Below are 16520 nucleotides of genomic sequence, written 5' to 3'. Positions count from 1 at the left end.
CATAAATGCTCAATAATGTTGAGGTCTGGGGACTGTGCCGGCCATACGAGATGCTCAACTTCATTAGAATGTTCCTCATGCCACTCTTTAACAATTCTAGCTGTATGGATTGGGGCATTATCATCTTGAGGTGAAGGTGTTTCCATTATTTTGTCCAACCCCTGTATCAGTATCATCTCAAAGATCCCATTTTCCCACCATCTGGCTGTCTGTGGTATAGGACTGCAGCGACTACTCAACTACTTGACAGGAAAATTAGTAGTATTTAGAGCCATGGACGGCTTTTTACAGAAAAAAGCAGACGTGTATAGCGCAATACATAACTGCTCTTACAAAGACGATTCTAAATATGAAATGTACTGTAGTGACCCTGCAGTAATGTTTGAAAGTTCAGCAGTAACTGTCATGTGTAATGAATAAAGCGTATATGGGGTTATGATGGATTGGCGAGTGGATAAGGAATGTATGGGGGCAGAGCCAGTGTGTGAGAGAAGCGCAAGAGTGTAAAAGTGAGACAGAGCCGGTAAGGTTCCCTATTCTTTCTTTCCTTTCTGTCATTTCGGCCGACAGCAATCGATACGGTTCTTCCAATTAAGTGACAATGTGGAATAAAAACCCCAGTCTGTCCTTCAAACATCCAGTCACAGACACTAAAGTAGTTTAGTGCAGCAAAGAATATAAATAAGAGACACTGTTTTGATTTTTTTTTTTTGCAGTTTGTAATCTGACTACTCCTTATAGTAGTCAACTACAGGGATAGTCATTAGTTGCGGCCCTACTGTGGTAAAACTGTGCTGCTCATTCCTGTCGTTTCTATGTAAAATTTGCTCCTAAAGTCAGATGCATCATCTCAGGGTGAACCAGCCGACCCCTCATCGATCAAGTCTAGTAAGATTTATTTTAACACATCATGATTAATAAGCGTTCCCTGGATCAGCAAGAATACTTTAAGAGGTGATGCCACAGACAAACAAAAAAGGGAATCGCAACTTACAGACGTTTGTGACGCAAACTTCAATTTGGAAAAAAAAAAAAAAAAAAAAAAAGACATGATGAGGCACGATTGCATTTTAATCTGTTCATGTCTGTTCCCTAATTTTTTCTCTTTGTTTCAAGTGTCAGCACATTAACACTGATCGAGTTCCTCCAAACATGGACCCGTGATTGTGAAACTTACAACAGTGATGGAAATTCAAGCTTAATTTACAGTTTCGAACGGCAGTGGTGTCGTCATTAGATCATAACATTTGCTAAACTATTACTGCTAAAACGGGAAAAAAAAAAAAAACCAAAAAAAAAAAAAAAACTATAAAAACTGTCAGGTGTCTCATTCGCTGTCGCTCCTTTCTCCTCTTTGAAGAAGTCTCTTTCCAGAGCAGGGGGTTGGCAACTCCGATTTAGGCTTAACCTTTGTTTTGCTGTGGAAAGAAAAAAAAAAAAAGAGGACACAAATGAGGTTTAACTCAAATAAAAACACATAATTTCAGGTATACACCATTTAACTTGTAGATTTTCCATTTTCATTTAGACTTTCCCTTTTGGTTTTTGTTTTCAGTGCATAAAGTTTTTGTTTTCTACAGTGCAAAAAATGATTTCTAAAAAATGAAAAAAAGTTTATTTCTAAAAGATTTGTCTTAATTTTCATTTAAATAGAAAAAAAAAAAATGCTTTCTAAGAAATTTTTACAAAACAAAAATTTTCTTTTTCTTAAGATTTTCCAGCTAATATCAAGCCAGATTTGACTGGTAACAAGGTACAGCAATATTGTGCAAATTATCTCAACAAAGGATCCAGATTGTTTTCATTACTTTAAGGTTGAAACCACTTGAACAACTTCTCAATTTAAGAATCTGAAGAAATAACAGCAGCTTACTTTTTTTCTTTTTTTTTTTTTATTATTTATTGTTATTTACAGGCTTAAAACATGACAAAAATAATAGTTTAACTTGACCCTGGACCAATTTGAAAAATGACTGAAAAATTCCTATGGCCAGGAGGAACGTCGAAGAAACATGAAACCAAAGCCCACAAAAGAACAATTAACAATACAGACAAATATATAAAAAATAAATAAATACGAATAAATTTATAGACCTATGCATGTAAAAAATATAAATAAAATAAACATTAGGACATGATAAAAATGTGAACACTAAATGGCACTACTTATTGACATCTATTTGATTAATAGTTGCAGCTCATATTTACAATAATTGTGGGGTTCTGTAGGTGAATCACCCACCTTTAATGAACATCTTACATTTCCTTAAGAGCAAGTTAATTTGTTTTTCATGGTTTTCTACCGTTTCTTATGTTTTGCTTCATAAACTAAATACTGACTAATGGCAGAAGCTGCAGCATGTTTGAGTTAATTTAAATTATCTGAAATCATGCTTCCATCATATTCTGTATTTGTGTTTATTTCAGTTATCAAAACCATTTCTTCTGTTAGTTTTAATCATCCTGTTTTGTAGATAATGACTAATGTTTCAATAGCCAAACGTTGAGAACACAAACTTTTATCTAAAAAAGGAAGCCATTTGGCGTTCTTCAGACACACTCGCACCGCAACAAAGATTAAGATAAAAATATACCTGGAGTCGACCTCAGAACACCTGACAATTTTCTTTTTTGACAAAGATTTATTTTTTTAAATGTATCACTTCTGCGAGTAGCTTTGGCTTGAAATCTAACCTGGCAGAGTTAATATTAAAAATAAACACATAAATCATATAATAGAGTTGTAATTCCAAGCACTTTCAAGTATTTAAACTGAAATTCAAGCACTTTTCAGACCTTGAAATTCGAGCATTTTCAAGGATTTCAAGCACCCGTATGATCTTTGAATTTAATACATCGCTTTGTCACCATCATGTATTTTGTGTTGCATTAGCCTATTTCCTGTTTCAACAGAATGTCTGTGTTGAGTCTGTTGCGAATTACATAAAAACATGCAAAATACCCGCAATTTATAACTAGATTGTTTAAACCAGCCAAGTTTTTTGCAGTTATGTAGTTTGTTTTAGCATCATTTACACTGGCCTCTAGTGGCAAAAGAGGTTTACAAGACAGAGGAATTTCACCTGAAGTACATGATTCTTTGAGCACGATATTCCCACAAATTAAACCAGAAAACTTCAGAAAAACTAAATGCATCTGAAAACTGAATGATAGTCTATGTTAAGCAGGGTTTTTACAGGCATGAGACACTTACATTTAATCCTTTTAGGACTTTCCCAAGATTATTTTCAACTAAATTCAGCTTTGGAAAATTCTTACTAAAATATTTCAGGTAAATATAAATTGACTGGTGGAGTGGCAGGTTTTGTGTAAAAGTAAAACTATAGATGACGTATGTATGTTTCAGGTAAAAGTTCAAGAATTTGTAACATCAGAAATGTGGACTTGTATGTTGAGGATATTGACCCATATTGACAAAAACAATCAAAAGACAGATAAAGTAAATTATATGTTAATTAAGCTCATTTATGATGCATAGTTTCACCTTTCTTTGTCCAGCAGCTCCAGACCATCATTTATCTTCTTCAGCATCTCATAACGTTCGCGCCCACGAACCTGTAAAACAGAACAAGACCCTTAGGGTCCTGTTTGAACACATCCAGCTTCATCAAAGCGTAAATACTGCATTTACTCACTTGGAGAACAAACATCTCCTTATCATCTTCCTCGGCGCTGGAAGCTGATCGAATTTTCCTCAGAGAAGTCGAGTCCGGAGCAGGTTCAGTCTCTGGAGAAACAAAACAAAGTCGTGTAAAAAAATGACCAGACGTCAGAGGAGACTAGACATGTGATGACCAACGATGAAGACTCACTGCGTTTTTTGGTGCGTTTAGCGCCGGTTTCTTGTTTGGAATGATTTTCCTCCTCTGTTTTTCGGTCTCTGCCTGGGCAGGCGCACACTCGGACTTCGAAGCACCGCCGGCCCAGAACCACACCCCTGGACGACACGACAGCAGTAGTAAGGGTTTTATATTAAATGGGAAAAACAAAAAACTTTTTTTTTGCTGTGTGATATTAAAAAGTATCTCTGACTAAATTCCAAATGCTTACAGCTTCATCTGCAGTATCTGAGATTTGTTTTGGAGGTCAGTGCCCTTCAAATACTGACAATTCTGAGTCAACATATCTTTTGTCTACACAATAGCACAGTCATTAAGTAGCTGAAGAATTCATGGTACCATCCTTGAAACACTGCCTGTTAACATGACCATAAAAATAACAGATAACTGTAATAATTCGATCTGATGCGCTTACATGTACTTCAAAAATACAATAATCGAAAAACCCTGGTTTGGATGTTTCAGTCCATTGTGGGATTTCTTTTGGAGTATGTATGCAGTGATAGTAGAATCAAACTTCCTATTATGGTTGTCCGCTCATATCTGACTAACTTCCACTTCTGCTTTTTTTTTTTTTTTTCAAACACATGCCCAGATGTAAAAGACCTAAATAAATCAGATTAACATATGTGCATGAAGACAATGAGTATTGGGGAGAAATCCAGGTGTGTTAATCTGATTTCTCATGATCAGATTGCTGCTGTTATTTGATCAAATATATCAGATTGTACTATTTAAATGATCACTTGAATAATCTGACAACTCCAGAAATCCAGTAGTGATCAGAGTTTTAGTGTGCATGTAAACGGGCTCACTATCAACCCAAATAAAAACTCTTTTAGACTTACTCTGTCGTCTCCAGGGTCAGGATGGTGAGGATGGGCCGGCGGTTCATGCCACCCATGCATGAACTATTGCACATGAAGCTCAGCAGTATAGTGGTGATCTCTGACCCGAGCTGATAATAAATTTACAAAAAAAAAAAAAAAAAAAAAAAATGAACAGTGTTAAAATATGAATCCATTAGTGGCTAAAGGAAAAAACATTTCCAAATTTATCTTTCAACAGATACTGGTGACATGAAATATTATCTGCTACACTGGCTTTAATAATAGCCATACTTTTACCGCTGAATAGTGCACATTCACATTTTAAAAAAACACTGTCCATTTGCAAAATAGAAAAAGCTCCCACATCCTGAGGAATGTATGTGATAGCTCTTACCTGCGGAGGCTCATATGGGACAGTAACACTCTGCCTTTTTGTATTACTATCCTCAAAGTACTGAGCTCTCTGGCTGCCCTCAACTCTGACCAGATGGCTGCGATGCTCAGCAGCTGGAAACAAACACATTAGGGACAAAAAAACAATCAACTCACTATTACATGACATTTTTCTGTCCACATATAAATTTGGGTGCACCTTTTCCTTCCTTACCGTCCTCATTTTGGTGGTGGGGGCATCTGCGGACGACTTCCGCCACATGCTCACTCTTCTTATAAACAGCCATGGCCCTGAGGACAGCTCCCTGAGGAGGCTGCGCACACACCAACACCTCGATGGGGCTGGTTTTTGCCAACTGGCAGTACAGCTTGTTGAGGGTCTCCGAGTACTGAAGGTAAGCACACGGAAAAAAATCCATGAGTTGATATCAACTGTCTGCTGGGAAAAGGAGAGGTTTTAGAAGCAAAATTCTGATATGAAATCTGCCTCAGAGTAGAAAAATCCACTACTTTAAAAGGAGTAAACTTAAATTAACTACTCCGTTTTCACTAAATACAAGTGAAGTTGTCCTGACTAGAGTTAGAAATTATTTGCCAGGTTAGATCTGTGAAATAAAGAGACAAGTTTTACCTTGCCCTCACTCAGTTTTAACCATTTGGGTGCTGGGGGAAGTCAGTGTAGGAACATGTCCTGTCATGTTAGAGCAGAGCTTTACACCCAGAGTGCACTTTTTCCACCTCAGAACACAGTCACGGAGGGCGGGACTTCGACTACAGACCTCCCTAACCTCAGATGAACTGACCAACGATGGCAGGCTGCTGGCTGAGTCACCGTGGAAACCCTATCACCATTGGCTGAACAAATGCAATGACTGACTACTGACTCTAGAATTTAGCGAAGTCACAATGAATGATTCCACTTGAATGGAGCCAGAAGAGATACGAAAGAATGGATTTTAACACCACACTAAAGGTGAGATATTTTACCGTATTGTCAGTATGTAAAAATAAATAAATTACCAACCTCTAATAGGTTTATAGCCCATAAAACATATTAGAACTTCACATATAACCAAAAATAATCTAGGTGAAAAAAAGAAGCTACATAACAGTTTAGTTAAGTTTAATTTTGAGGACTTAAACTGTATATGTATGTAGGACTATATGTTTATTTCTTTACATCAAAATGACAGGATAAATAGATTGAGCTGAGCTGAAAAGCAAACGGCGCTTGAACATCGAGCTGAAATTCCTTTAGTCTGCCGAGGGACTCCAAGTAGACATCTTTGTTAAAACTCCAATTCAACCATTTTACTTTTTCCTTGCATTAAAATATAAACTGTTAATCAGTATAATGTACTCACTATATGGACAAAATATACTGTATAATATCATGAATGAAAGTTTGTATTTTTCCAGACTGTGACGATCCTAACATTTTTACCTCTGAAAATATCAGAAATACAACAAATTTTCAAGCTCATTCTCATCAGGTTAATAAGTTTCTGGGTTGGCTGAGGTTTCTTACCGTGGAGGTGACAGATTTGGCCGTTCCAGATTTATGAAAGCGGAGCTTGAAGCCGTAGTCCCCCGCATGGTCAGTGGTCACCGGGACAGTACAGGCAGGGGGGGTTACATACTCATTGGAGGTTAGTTCAGGGGTCAGCTCAAACAGCTTCTCATCAAACCCCTCTGCAAGTTCATGATCAGGAATTAGCTGTAAAAGGAGATGCATGAAGGTCAGAATTTGTACAAAGGTCCGTGCCCAGTACGCATCTGGTTACATTTCATATTCAGTGACAGATAGAGCAGAGAAAAAATAATCATTTTGAAAAGTCTGCCCTTTTTAAGACTAATTCAAGTTTGTGTGAGCAGAAAATAACATACATTTCTCAAATTGCAATGTTGTTTGAAATTATCTCACTACAATTTAGCTAACCTATGGCACAGAGTTAAATTAAAGTCCACAGTTACCAGCATGCCCATGTTTCCATCTCCCCTCCAAGAATCAGGAGCAACATCATTCACGGTTGGAATGGTAGAAATGGATGGGGTCACGCTGCAAGAACAAATACAAACCAGTTACTCATCAATATCATTTACTTGCCATTTGTAAATGTTGTCTATTAGAAAACCTGAACTTACACACTCTCCCAGAGCTCACGGAATGAGTCTTGGCTCAATTGCAGGTCGTCCATCACAGCTGTGGGGCTAAAGAAGACAATACAGTTAACCTGAAGGCATGCGAATCTTAAGGTATACCCTTATCTTTATCGACCTTAAAAGTTCAATGTATGATGTTTAGATTAGAGATCAGTTTGCAGCCAATACTGCACCCTCCACAATAATGGCTGTAAAGAACACTTGTTTTTTGTCCAATCTTTTTTTTTTTTTTTTTTTTAAATATATAATCCAAAATGGCTTTAACTACAACCAGTTCTCTGGTAATAAACATCCTGCTCACTCTGGGTTGATGAAAACATTTATTTTTTAGTCATTATGTACTAGCAAACCTATCATTATGCATATTATATTCCATTTTTGTAGCCTAAACATGTGTAAACTGAAAACTGGAGATAAAAATTAAACTCATTAAATCTATTTAGCTGATAAAATGTTCAGTTTCAAATGCTCAAGTTGATTTCAAAAACCTACGTGGTTAAATCAATTAATCCTGTGACAAGAAAACAAAAATAAAAATCACCTCACATTGCACATCTTAAGAAAATTATTCTATCAGATTGAGAGAATAATTACACAAGGACTCGTGAACTGCTTCTTTTAAAACAGTTACAATGATCTAAACATAATGAATAGTATAACATGTGGTATTTTAGAGACTTACGATCGAAATTAAAACGCTAAACTGCTTGTTGGCAGACCGGAAATACGAGCTCGACTTGAAAACAACAGGCCGACTGCCGTTAAATCTGCTGATTAACGCTGTCTTGTGAAACTAGCGATTGAGAAAACATAAGTACTGTTGAGAAAAGAACACAATCTACAAAACCACTCCTTAAGTACCTTAACAATTAGCAAGTAGGGCAACAAGAATTTAGGCCATGAGCGCTGTGCTAATGTTAGTTAGCTAACGTCGATTTAGGCCCAAATAAACTGAATGAATGCAAGGGTAGCTTCATTCACCCGCTAAACACGATACTTTTAAAACAACAACACACGATAAAACCGTGCTAACAACCAAAATATATTTGAGTGGATATTATTTATTCGCTGAAGTAGCGTATCGCGGTTTCAGCAGAAAAAAACAAAGTTAGCTTAACAAGCTAATTACGTCCACTCGACGTTTTTCAATCCTGCGTAAACTACCGCAAAACTTTCTCTGTCGGACAAATTAGTTTCTGAGTGAAATAACGTTAATGAATGACTCATGCGTGGCCGTGCAGCTACCTGGAATGTCCTGCTGGAGTGGTTCGAAACGAATTAATCACTGAGATGACACAGGCCGGGAGAAACAGCAGAAAAGCCAAAATATTTTTCCCACCACGTTGTTATTGGGGATTCCCGAAGTAAAACCGGGGGAGGGGCAGCTTTTTAACAGAATTCGGCGTCCAATCACAGAGCACTTCGCTCTCCCGGCGTAAGTAAACGTAATACCGCGAAATCTGCTGCGTTCAGGTACAAGAGGAAATAATTCCATCAACAGCCACCGCAGTAATCTATACGACGACCTTTGAGAAATTTACAGTGCGCCTTTGACATTTTATATCATGTATTCTTTGAATTTTATATGACACTGATGTGGGTTGATAAAATATTCACGTTACGAATAAAATCGTCTTGAAAAAACCATGAGCAGCTTGGTGAACAAAACAAATCGACAGGTCATGAAGGCATCCTGGTAGTCTCATGACAGCGATAACTGGAAATGAGGACTGATGAAACCCTTTCACTGCCACTGTATTTAACCATAACTATAGTTTCTAATAATCAGATATTACTATTACAAACGCTCTGTTTCCTTAGGTGACCTTGTCCCCGATTTTACGACGGATTGCAATAATATTTCTGTGTCATTCTACAGAAATGTTCACTTTTGAGATCATCTGAAATCTGTTTCTATTACATAACACATTGGCTGTAGAATAACACATCCATAACAGATTAATAATATCATAGGAAACTGATTGATCGACATTCTCCAGCATTTTCTATTCTCTTTTACTTTTGTTGTCCCAAGAACTTGCATTTTAATGACACTTTGATGATTATAAAGCTGTCTCTGTACAAGAAAACATTTACAACGTGGTTTTTGTTCACTGTGTTCATCTATTATGAGCCATTTACACCATTTATGTAAACCTTGGGAACAACAGGACATGTGTTATTGAGTAATAAAATAAATAAATGGCAACAAAATTATAGTATTGATGAAAGAAAAGTAAAATGACCTAAACTGATTAACTGTCCCAAATCAAAATGTCCACGTACTAAGTTAGATTAATCTTTGTTAAATATTCTGATCTGTTTTGGCAACATTCTAGTTATTTTAATTTTATTTACCCTTAAAAACCTAGAACCTTTTGTGGCAACTTCCAAATTAGTATTTCTCTACATTGAATCTTCCCTAAGTGATTTATCGCCAGTTATTATAATATTATCCTCTTCTTTTGGCATTTTTTCAGTAATAATCTGATTGTTCATACATTTAATTCATCGACAATGTAGATTTTCACTGAAGCTCAGGGTAAATTCAAAGTTTGTTATATCAAAAGAGAGTAAAATGAAGAAAAATAGATTTTTTAGCAAAATATATCTTTAGCTGAACATTAAAAAGTACCTGACAACACTGTCATTTATCAAACTCCATGGGTTTTACTGGTGAATGCATGTTGTAGAAGATGACTGTGTTTCCATGGTAACTACAGAGCCTCTGAACACCCAAATGGGTCATATCTGATGACCATAAAAAGATAACAAACTGCGTTTTACACCAATTATTTACATGCATTGATAGGATTAGTGGATCATCAGGTATTACACATTTTACATCAGTAGATCATTCTGTCTGGAGGTGGTTGTTTAGGTCTTTGAGGTTAAATATTGAGGCTACATTAATGAAACTGGTTTAAGTTAACTCAACTCAATTGTGTTGGGCTTCATTTTCTGGTCATTTTTAAGCCACTAATTTCCAAATTTTTTTAAAGACGTGTTTTCTCCTTTTCTCTGTTTTTTCTTTAGGACTCAAACACATCATTTTCTTTGCATAATCTGGTTTCAAATGGACGTAGAAGTCACACCGAGTGGATTTTACCCTTTAAATGCTGTGATATAACGTCGCTGTAGCAGGTCACATGACGTCACCTTGAACCAAACCTTTTGCTGATTAGATAAATGTCTGCAGCGGTGGATCAGGCGGACTCAGATCAGGACCTCACCCACTCCTGAACGGGCTGGAGACACAGGGGTATGTTCTGAATGTGGGTTCTGGTCCATGTTCCAGGGGGCATAGCGGGTAGTGGTGCCACTTTGGGGACACGGGAATGTTTGACCTTTGAATGAATATGATCACAGTGCCAGCTCAGGAACTTGATCCAAGGGATCCTGGACAGAGATACAATAGTTGAGCTGGAGAGAGAAACGACAGTGTACAGAGATTGGACAGTTAAGTCCAGTACAAATACAGATACCCAGTAAAAAGGCTCTGGTAGGTGTTAAAGGACAGGGTTCTCACTGCAGTAGAAATAAGAGTACAGGCTCGGAAACATCTACAAAAAAGTAAAAAAAAAACAAACAAACAAAAAAAAAAAAGGTGTGTGGGGGGGTGGGGGGCAAAATTAATGAAGTAAGCAATAAATTTAAAAAATAAAGACTTTACATGCGTTTTGCTGTGTTGTAACATATTGTCATGAAATTTTTATCTTGTTATCTTTACATTTTTAAAATCTTGTTAAATCTTTTATATTCTTGTTTCATTACTTCTTTTAAGTGTTTTCATTATGTTACATCTTTTACATCATTGTTTGACTTACATTTTCAAATTGTTGCACATTTTACTCTTTTTTAATCTTGTGACATCTTTTGCATCATTCTTGTCTTGTTGCATCTTTATTTTTTGCATTTTGTTTCATTATTTACATTGTTTTAATCTTGTTTCTTATTTTACATTGTTTTTATCTTGTACTTTTGCATTGTTTTAACTATTTTTGCATCTTTTACACTGTCATTTCGTTACTCCTTTTAAGGTTTTTTCATCATGTTACATCTGTTACATCATTGATATTTTACATTTTCTATGTAATTTTTCAACATTTTCTTTTATTTAGTTCCATCCTTTACATTGTTTTAATCTTATTTCTTATTTTGCATAGTTTCGTCTTTAATGGTTTTTACATTGTTCCATCTTCTACATCATTGTCAGTCCGGTTTTCTGTCATTTTCACCTTATTGCATCTTTTAATTTTTTGTCTTGTTTCATTACTTACATAGTTTTCATCTTGTATTTTTGCATAGTTTTAACTCTTTTTGCATCTTTTACACTGACATTTTGTTACTTCTATGAAACTTTTTTAATTATGTTAGATCTTTTACATCATTATTTTATGTTTTCTGTCATTTTCATGTTTATGCATTTTTTCATTTTGTGATATCTTTTACATCATCCTTGTCTTCTAGTTGTTTTTTTTCTGTCTTGTTTTAATGTTTACATCATCACTGTGTTTCATGTAATTGTCTTAATAAACTTTTGCTGTGTTACATTTTTCATTCGTGATGTGACTTTACTGTGAGATCATCTTTTCTATGTGCTACTGTTCCATCTTTTTGGGCTGAAATCAGATGTTGTGAAGATGTTTCTATTATACACATAACTGCCATTTAATCTCTAATATATTGAGGTGACGGCTTAATTTGCAATATAACTGAGAGAGTATGAAAAACAGTGATGATACTGGGAACATCAGAAAACCTAACAAATAAAATTAGGAAGTTATTACCGTCAGAACATGGGTGATCAGAGACGATAAAAGTAAAACAAACACAACATTAATACCATTGTTACAACTACTATTACTATCATTATTTGTATTACTTTTATTAATATTTATGTTATAATTATCTATTATTATTATTATATTATTTATTATTTCTATTTTTTTATTGATTACTATATGTATTTCTAATGTGCAATTGTCTTTTTTTATGCATGTATTTATGGTTAATGTTGTTATTATTTTCATTTCCTTTTTAGCTCAGCGACCGTTAGACTATAGGTCACTGTGAAGGTCCTATGTCCTCATCGTCACCTGTGTTGTCGTCTTCGTTATCGTCCTCGTTGTTGTCTTCGTTGTTGTCTTCATTGTTGTCTTCGTTGTCATGTTCGTCGTCATCTTTGTTAGCAATTTCTTCTCAGCTGAAACTACTGGTCAGAATCATTTCAAATTTTACATGTAGTTTCCTTAGGACAGTGACTATAAAGTTTGTTCACAATTTTTTGCAATTTAGATTTTTGAATTTTTGCTGAAATAATTTTTTAAATATTAAAAATTTGCTTTTACTTATAATAATCCATATTTTGATGACTTATAACATGGAAATGGTTACTGATATCAGTATAGTTACAGATGAGCACTGATAGGAGGTAGGAACTTGACGACCTCGCAAATTCAAGTTGTTATTGATTCTTGATAGAACATGCCAGTGAGACACAGGGCCACTGGTCCTTTTTTATCTTCTAATTGTATTTATATGTCTACATATGATGTTATGCTGCAACTGGAACCTTAATTTGGACTTCAGTGGAGACACCTGACTTATGTCCCTGCACTAGTTTTCAAGAATTGATAAACTATGACACTATAAGTGTGTCCATCCACTGTCATTGATCCAACTCCATGGGTTTTACTGGTGAATCAATGTTGTAGAAGATGACGGTGTTTCCACATTCACCACCTCTGAACATCCAAATGGGATGACCATGAAAAAATGACAAACTGCATTTTATACCAATTATCGACATGTATTGATAGGATTAGTGGATCAACAGTTATATCAGTAGATGTTTTTGGATGTTTCTTTATGGGTTAAATACACAACATTTCATTCATTTGCACTGAATCTCCTGGAGTCACATTGGGTCTAAATGTCAACGCCTCCTCCAGACTGACCAAACACCTGCCTGCATCATATAACTGGATTTACTGTGGCGTGATTCTGAACCGGCTGACCCTACATCGACACCGGACACGACAAGGAGGGACTGTATTTACACGTTCTGTTTCTGTACCGCATTGTAGAGAAAAGTAAAGGCCAGAGGATGGCGTCACACGGTGTGTGACTGTTTGTTTCAGATAACAGTAAAACACACACAAGGCTCAGCATCTCCAGTTTAGTGAGAACACAGGTGACATTTGGAAATAAATGTAGAACAGGTGCTATTAGTTACAAATATTTTGCATGGAGTGAGTTGTCATTGGGCCTGGCCAAGCAAGTAACGGAGTGAGAAAGCACTGTGCAGCAATAATAACAACCATAATAGCTCAAACTGTAGGTCTAAGCAAGTACTTTAACATGCCATAAAGGAATAATGACCAAATATTTAATAAAAACATGAATTTATCATCATTGACAAAGTAACAGAGAGAGGAAAAATACACAGCAGTAATTCAAGGTTTGGAAAAAAATACCAAAAAGTGCTGTTCCTCAAGGAAAGTGAAAATATTTAGCATACCACACTTTTCTTAATATATGAGAGTACATTATATCCAAAAATGAAACTGATGTCATTTTTTATTTTAGTTTTAAAAGACATTAATTCACGGTAACAGAGTGACAATTAAAAAAAGTAACAGAGTGAGGTGTTCGTTCAATGTGATGCATAATAATAATAATAATAATAATAATAATAATAATAATAATAATAATAATAATAACAATAATAATAATAATAAAGATTTTATTAAGATACTGATAAAATTATCAGTCTTTGGTGATATCTGTATCATTACTATATTTAATACACATCTTTCTGCTGTTTTAATTTTTTTTTTTAATAAATGACATTCAAGATCATTATATTTTTTGATTGTTATGAATATAAGATTAGACACAGGCATATATTTTGAACATATTTATTGACAGATTGCTATTTACATTGTGAATTTCTGCTGTATACGCTAATTTACAACCGTTACTGTTCTTAATTTACACTGTATTCTCATGTATTTTCTTATATATCCAGTTGTTATTCTGGTTCAAATTAAACTAGAAAAGCACTCGTAGAGTGCAGACCGCCACTAAGGCAGATCAACCCCCCCCCCCCCATCACCACCAAAACTTAATCATTTGTTCCATGTGCCAGTATCAACATTTCCTGAAAATTTCATCAAAATCCGTCCATAACTTTTTGCGTAATTATCTTTCATGCCATTTTCATTTTCCTTTACATTTTTGTCCCGTTGACTTGTCTTTTAAAATTTTTCATCTTGTGGCATATTTTATCTCAAACATTTTAAAACAGATATTTGTGTCCAAATGTAGGGATTAAAGTAAAACGATGTCAGTAAAATGCATACTCAAGTCAAGTACAGACATTAAAAACTCTATTGAAGTCCAAATACTTGTATATTTGCTCCTAATTCTGTCATTGTTCTTGGTTGTGTCAGTATAAATGTATGTGATACTCTAGAAATGTAACAGTATCTTGGTTGTCTCTTTCCGTACATGAACCTGTAAACTATGTCGTCTCTACGCGACTGTTCTGATGGTGTAAAGTTTCTCTACATTTAGTCAGAGTGACACACACGGACATGACTGTGCTGGGGGCCCTGGGTTTGGACGGGGGGTGTCAGGTTCCCCCCTCCCCATCTTTCTGAAGATGCCAATGAGCCCAGGAAATGGATAAGGCAAAAGGAGGCAGGGAGAAAGTGGTGTGAGGTGTGGGTGTGTCTGCACAGGGCGGGCTTTCATTATTTTATTTAGATATTGAGAGTACATATTTTTCCACTGACCTCCTTGGCAAATCTGTACCTTTCCCGCCCATCACACACCCCCTAAACTCCACCTTCAACCTCAGCTTGACCACACCCCCATGCTGCACACTCAGGTGGCACAGACCAAATTTAGAGCCCACCTGTTGCCTTGTGGCTTTGTTGTGTGAAGCAATAAGGGAGGGTGCATTGACAGGGACAGGATGAGCTGTAGTGTGCAACCCTTTTGGCATGTGATCTGAAATAGAATGGGGTTTTATGGCTCGTCAGGAGACAGACAATGGCAGGCTGGAGGTGAAACAAGCCCCTCTTTACTGTGAAATGTTGAGTCATAGCAGGTTCATCTGAGGTCCAGCACCTGGGATATCAGGATTTTATTTACATTTAGTTTATTTTGAGGATTTGACTGGATTTTTCAGTATTATCATGACAACCTTGATGTACATGTAATTAAGACACTGATAATTTTGTATCTAGTTACACCAATGACCTTTGCATATACTATATATATATATTGTCTTATCCTACTTAATCTGTACCAGTAACACAAGTTCTTTACTCGCTCCTGTAACTTGTATTTAAAAGTAAAATCAGTTTTATATTCCTTATTACTAGTGGTGAAGTTTATCAAAATGATCTCTGAATAATACACAGTTTTTGTCACAAGTGTCTAATATATGATGCTAATTTAATGGGAGGTTCACTGTATTGGTAATTGGCCCTCTTCGACACAATACGTTGAATGTACAATGTGGCTTCTTCAACTAATGCAGAAATAATGAGTGAAACACAGTCATAATAAGGTAAAGGGTAAAGTTAAGGATAACTCACTTCAGTCACTCAATTCAGTCTCTGCATTTTACCTATGCTAATACCCTGGGGGGGGCATGAAAAACTCATGGGGCCCAGCATCTGTGGGGGGCCCATAGAGCAGTGGAGGGGGTCCAGTGGATACAGGCTATAAGGTGTGAACATTTTGTGTAAGATTCATTGTATAATAGAGGAATAAAAGTCCAGAGTCGGACGTTGTTTAGTAGTCACTTTTGTTTTCACGCTAGCGTAAGTGATGTTATGTATGGACACCCCACACACACACCTCCATACACACACTCCGACAGATTGACAAGATACTGATTTTTATGAAAGGGTCCACAATGTTTACCTTTCATGGAGCCCACAATTGGTAGCAGCACCCCTGCTAATACACACAGTAACTAACATTTAGCATTAGCTCATAGCATACATTATTAGCAGTGAGCTACCACTGAAGGCACTCAGAGATAATAATAATAATAATAATAATAATAATAATAATAATAATAATAATAATAATAGTAATACTGATTAAATATTTAAATAAACTGGGGCTGCAGAAATTAATTCCCAAAATCCCTGAATTTGTTAAGGTTTGAAATAATTGTGTTCCTTCACCTCAGTATGACTGAACTGCTGTTAGCTTGCTAGTCACCATTAGTTCCCATTAGCTTGTTAGC

At 35.9% G+C, this 16520-nt stretch overlaps 1 protein-coding gene across 1 annotated transcript; it reads right to left on the bottom strand.

Moving 5' to 3' along the window:
- Positions 1-561: 561 nt before the first annotated feature.
- tp53 (tumor protein p53) lies at positions 562-8639 on the bottom strand. Its single transcript, XM_030162620.1, has 11 exons — positions 8492-8639; positions 7229-7294; positions 7058-7142; positions 6612-6800; positions 5298-5472; positions 5085-5197; positions 4709-4818; positions 3834-3958; positions 3657-3748; positions 3506-3576; positions 562-1418 (listed from the first exon to the last, which is right to left on the bottom strand). The coding sequence occupies exons 2-11, from the start codon at positions 7279-7281 to the stop codon at positions 1328-1330; spliced, it is 1104 nt and encodes a 367-aa protein (XP_030018480.1). The 5' UTR covers positions 7282-7294; positions 8492-8639; the 3' UTR covers positions 562-1327.
- Between the last annotated feature and the right edge of the window lie 7881 nt (positions 8640-16520).

The sequence above is a fragment of the Sphaeramia orbicularis genome, chromosome 18 (genome assembly GCF_902148855.1).
Source record: "Sphaeramia orbicularis chromosome 18, fSphaOr1.1, whole genome shotgun sequence".
NCBI lineage: Eukaryota > Metazoa > Chordata > Actinopteri > Kurtiformes > Apogonidae > Sphaeramia > Sphaeramia orbicularis.
Note: the sequence above shows the minus strand (reverse complement) of the source record. Positions and strands in the feature narration are given on the sequence as shown.